The 5,573-nt window shown below is 38.5% G+C and overlaps 1 protein-coding gene across 1 annotated transcript; it reads left to right on the forward strand.

The window, feature by feature from the left end:
- Nucleotides 1-898: 898 nt before the first annotated feature.
- LOC132887189 (C-reactive protein-like) lies at nt 899-5,100 on the forward strand. The gene is made up of 3 exons (XM_060922661.1): nt 899-974; nt 1,473-1,534; nt 4,084-5,100. Exons 2-3 carry the CDS (start codon nt 1,477-1,479, stop codon nt 4,683-4,685), a joined length of 660 nt encoding a protein of 219 aa, XP_060778644.1. The 5' UTR covers nt 899-974; nt 1,473-1,476; the 3' UTR covers nt 4,686-5,100.
- The last annotated feature ends 473 nt before the right edge of the window (nt 5,101-5,573 follow it).

Raw genomic sequence — 5,573 nt, forward strand, 5'->3', positions numbered from 1 at the left:
CGCTTTGCATTTAGGCCAAAAAGTTCAACTTTGGTCTCATCTAACCAAAGCACCTTCTTCCACATGTTTGCTGTGTCCCCTGCATGGCTTCTTATGCCTGTCTTTCAACAATGGCTTTCTTCTTGCCACTCTTCCAAAAAGTCCAGATTTGTGGAGTGTATGACTTATAGTTGTCCTGTGCACAGATTCTCCCACCTGAGCTGTGGATTTCTGCAGTTCCTCCAGAGTGATCATGGGCCTCTTGGCTGCTTCTCTGACCAGTGCTCTCCTTGCTCGCTGTCAGTTTAGGTGGACGGCCATGTCTTGGTAGGTTTGCAGTTGTGCCATACTTTTTCCATTTTTGAATGATGGATTGAACAGTGCTTCCTGAGATGTTCAGAGCTTGGGATTTTTTTTTTTAAACCTAACCCTGCTTTAAACTTCTCCAGAACTTTATCCCTCTTTGGTTTTCATGATGCTGTTTGTTCTTCAGTGTTCTCTAACAAACCACTGAGTCCTTCACAGAACAAGTGTATTTATGCTGAGAGTAAATTACACACAGTAGGACTCTATTAACTAATTAGATGACTTCTGAAGGCAATTGATTGCACTCGATTGTATTTAGAGGTATCAGAGTACAGGGGGCTGAATACTAATGCACACCACATTTTTCAGATTTTTATTTATTTAAAATTTTGAAGACCATTTATCATTTCCGTTTCACTTCACAATTATGTGCTACTCTGTGTTGGTCTATCACATAAAATCTCAATAAAAAACTTTTAAATTCGTGGTTGTACGGTGGAAAAATGTGAAAAAGTTCAAGGGGTATGAATACTTTTGCAAGGCACTGTATCTATGAAAACACACTTGTCATGTGACATGCCTCCAATCTAACATTTATAAACCCCCACTGATCTTGAGATGCACTATATTTTCACGACATGCTGATCTGATCTTAGTTTCTATTTTTTGCAGGTCTTTTAAAGGACAAAGTAAGTGTCTGTTACTTTCCATTTATGTCACTTATGAAGCTGATTGTGTTTTAAGATCACAAATTAACATTTCTGCTGTGATGTAAGTGTTCTGGCATAATTAGTGTCAAGAAATTGTGTTTAATTTCAGTTAATTTTTTTTAATAGCACTTGAAACTATCACAAAGCAGCTTTACAGAAATGTAGATTTAGCTCGAGGAACTGACTGTCTTCAATATATAGTGTACATCATACAAGTTAAATCTCAAATGAAATTTCTAGATTTTTTACAATAAAATTTATTATTTGTGTGTGTTGAACAATAAAGTAAAATCATCTGCCCCAAATATCTGTCATTAAAAAAATGCAAAAAGCTGGGCTATTATCCGTGTGCTGTATCATAAAAGAGAAAATAACAATATAATGCTGTATAAGTGTTGGCTGTGAGAAGCAAAAATGAGTTATGCTGTGATTAGATTTGTTTGTTATTAATACGGTATGTGAAATGAATGTTCACAGTAAGATGAAATTGGGAATCATCACCCTGTTGTTGCTCCTGCCTCTGGCCTCAGCCTATAACCGTAAGTTGATTGTTCAATTTTTTTTATATATATTGTCAGTTTTGGACATTCATGTTTTATGATGAAATGATCGAACATTTTTGTGTCTAGTGGCAGTATCTTAAAAAAGAAACATTCAACATTATGTTGATAAAGGTTAAAGTGAATGCAAAAGTAGAATTGCCCAAGACCTGGCTTTTAATAGTTTCCATTTCAGTAGCTGAAATCATGGTTTGTTTTGTTTTTTTCTTTGCTGTTAAATGCAACATAATGTCACAAAAAATTACACAATTTGAAAATGAAAAATAGACACACACACACCACTGGAAAAAGTTGAGACCACTGCACTGCTGCATTTTAAATTTTGAGGATGGAAGCAAACTGACACTCACTGTATCCCTCTGCCAGTAAAGCCAGAACTAAACCCTTCTTTTTCTCATTCAAAACTTTTTTTCAAACTCTTTTTGGTATGAGGGATAGATATTTTTGTATTCCAATTAAATTTAAGGTACTACTTGCACTGTTTTTGCTAATCAAACTAGTCCTATTGCAAGAGGATAGTGCTGGCCACAGCAGAGGTTTTTATACTTTTCCTCATTACCTTGCCCCGGACAGAGTCCACCAGGGGGTGAGTTATTGTTTTCAGTTGAGTGTTTTGTTTTGTTTTTTTTGTAAACGATATTACGGGAAAACGGCTGGATCAATCTTCATGAAACTAAAATGAGGTGTTTTTGTTGGAATTCCAGCAGAGACACTGGAATGAAATGGCTGCCATACATGGAGATGCGGATTCAAGAAAAATTGATCTCTGAAATTTTTTCCAGAAATTTTATATAATACACACACAGGCCACTTTATTAGGAACCTGTTCTTGAGTCTAAGATCCCTGTTCTTGGCTGCAGGAGTGGAACCCGATGCGTTCTGCTGTTGCATGCTGAGATGCTTCTCTGCTCACCACGGTTATAAAGAGTGATTGAGTTACTTTATCTTTCCTGGCAGCTTGAACCAATCTATCCATTTTCCTCTGACCTCTCTTATAACCAAGGCATTTGTTTCCATCCACAGAACTGTCACTCACTCATGCAGTGGTTTTGTTTTTCGCACCATTCTGTGTAAACTCTAGAGACTGTTGTGTGTGTGAACCCCAGGAGGTCAGCAGTTTCTGAAATACTCAAACCAGTCCATCTGGCTCAACCCAACACCCATGCCACAGTGAAAAAGTCACACTTTGAGATCACAATTTTTCCCATTCTGATGTTTGAACATTGTGAACATGAACTGAAGCTCTTGATTTTTTTTAAAATCTGCATGATCTGATGTGATGTGCTGCTGTTAAAGGATTGGATGATTAGAGAACTACAGAAAACAGCAGCTGGATGGGTGTTCCTAATAAAGTGGCCTGTGTGTATAAATACGAGATGTGTTTTGAAATAAATTTAATAAGAGTGCCGTATATCACTAATACATTACTGCATGAATAATCCTAGTTATACTGATCACAATCACTGGTTTAATTGAAGAAATCGGTTTCTATGCTCATTATTGAGCAGCACATAGAATAGCACTTGATCCAGCAAAGCCTGTTATTTTTACATAGTATTGATGTCCTCCAACAGTAATTGTAAAACTTAATGAAGCCTCATGATAGTAAATAGAGGTAATAAAATCTTAATGTGTGAACAGGATGGAGATTTTATCATGACTATCTTTTAATTTGCTATTTTGATTTGTTGAATTAATAAAACTATGCCAGTATTTTTGTTCATTTGACGCACTCCCCTGTAATGTAAACATACAGTTTGAAGGATAATCCAAGTGCTCACCTTTGAAGGAAAGTGCAGTTTACCCTATTTGGCATAATTGAACTCACAGATGCTCATGAATCACTAGTGTTGCAGTGACTGACAGAAGAGAGAGTCTGCCCCTCCCAACCAAAGAGCACTACCAGTTTTAGATTAGATAGAACTTTATTGATCCCTTTGGGAGGGTTCCCTCAGGGAAATTAAGATTCCAGCAGCATCATTACAGGATAAACAGAATAGAAAATAGAGAAAATTCTGGATAAATTAAATTTTTACATATACAAATATAGAAATAAGATATGGGGAGGGGCGCAGCAGGAGAGATATTGCACATTGTCCGGTATTGCTTATTGTTATGCTAGGCTACTGCTCCTTCCCGTCCTCTGTCCTCCTGTTACCCCCCCCCCCCAGAGAGGAGTTGTACAGTCTGATGGCGTGAGGGACAAACGAGTTTAAGTCTGTTCGTCCTGCACTTGGGAAGGAGCATTCTGTTGATTTCTCAGGCATGGATGGCTGTGGCATTGTAGAAATTCAAACTTGCACCATCAGGGTGATAGGGCGAAGGCATTTCTGTTTCACCAATTGGAATCCCACACATCTCTGATTTAGACAAACTCCATGCTGCATGTGTAACTCTCACATATCTTCTGTGGAGCAATTAAGCCTGTAGTTATCTCTGATTTTGTTCATTATGGTCAGGAAATGAATAAAAACCAGAAGTGCACCCAGTGGTTTGGACACAATTGTACTGTGTTTGTTCCCCACTAGGTAAGGTGTTTTTGTTCCCAAGTGAGTCGGACACTGCCCATGTGCGCGTCACTCCCAAGAAACCTCTGAATTTGCAGGCCTTCACGCTCTGCATGCGCGTCGCCACTGAACTCAACAGCCGGCGAGAGACCATCCTGTTCGCTTATCGCACTGAGGAAGCTGATGAGCTCAACGTGTGGCAAGAAAATGGAACTCTCTCTCTTTATCTGAGAAGCAGTAGTGATGGTGCATTATTTGCTCTACCACCACTGTCTGCATTCCCCACTCATCTGTGTACCACCTGGGACTCAAGCACTGGAGCCACTGCGTTTTGGGTGAATGGACGCCGCAGCCTGCTGAAAATCTACAGACGTGGCCATACTGTAGTGCCAGATGGAGCTATAATTGTTGGTCAGGATCCTGACTCATATCTGGGCACGTTTGACATTAAGCAGAGCTTTGTGGGTGAAATTTCAGAAATACAAATGTGGGATAGTGTACTGACTGCAGGTCAGATTGCGCTGCTGTATAACAATCGGTATGAAGCTCCAATTGGAAATGTGCTCGACTGGAATTCTTTCCAGTACAAAATCGTTGGGAATGTGGTGGAGGTGTTGGAATAAATGCCATTCAGCTGGTTGGGGAAAATGGCTCACTAAAGTCACTTTGACACCTCATTCTCAAATTCTATCCTTTGATTTCCAAGTCTAATCAAGTATGTGATTATAATTACCAACTAATCAGTGTCTGTGATTAAGGTAGAAAATCTATATTTTTAGAGAAATATCTATTTTCAGACTGAAAGGAGAACCTCTGCATCTCAAATTGAAATACATATTAATACAGTCCGAGTTGTCACCTCGTTGTTGATTCGTCACCACAGAAAAACAGACCAGAGGAGTGTTCAGGAGTTATTTGTATGATGTTAGTTTTGAGTTTTCCTTTCTTTCTATTTTAACTCTTCTGTCTAACTTCAAAATCTATGCATTATAAAAATTGTATTGTCAGAGGAATTCTTTGAATAAATCTGATACAATACTTGGAGTTTGTGTTCACTGAAGAAATTGTACATTTACTAATCATGTCCCAACATTTCATTAAGATAACTGTTAGGCCTGGGTGATGTAATCAGATTTTGGCAATGATGATCTGGTACCGAAGTTTAACAGGTAATTGTCCATGCTGCATTGGGGGATAATAATAATAGAGAGAGCATGTTTTGTGTTGAGATCAACACTACAAGTGCTTGTTGTAGGGGGTATGGCCTCTTAAGTAGTGCTTAATCATTATTCGGTCACAGGGGCATCACTTTAAATTTTGGGAATATAAATATTGCCCCCCCCCCCAAAAAAAAAAAAGACCCTTAGTTTATCCAGCAGAAGTATTGTGTAATTTTCCTAACAAAAAACACAAAGGAATTCAAAAGTCTGAGTTTGTCAAACACTAGTAATGACCTACTAGATATGAACACCTCCACTGAATTGGTCACAGAAGACACAGCCCTTGTTGAT

The sequence above is a fragment of the Neoarius graeffei genome, chromosome 5 (genome assembly GCF_027579695.1).
Source record: "Neoarius graeffei isolate fNeoGra1 chromosome 5, fNeoGra1.pri, whole genome shotgun sequence".
Taxonomy (NCBI): Eukaryota; Metazoa; Chordata; class Actinopteri; order Siluriformes; family Ariidae; genus Neoarius; species Neoarius graeffei.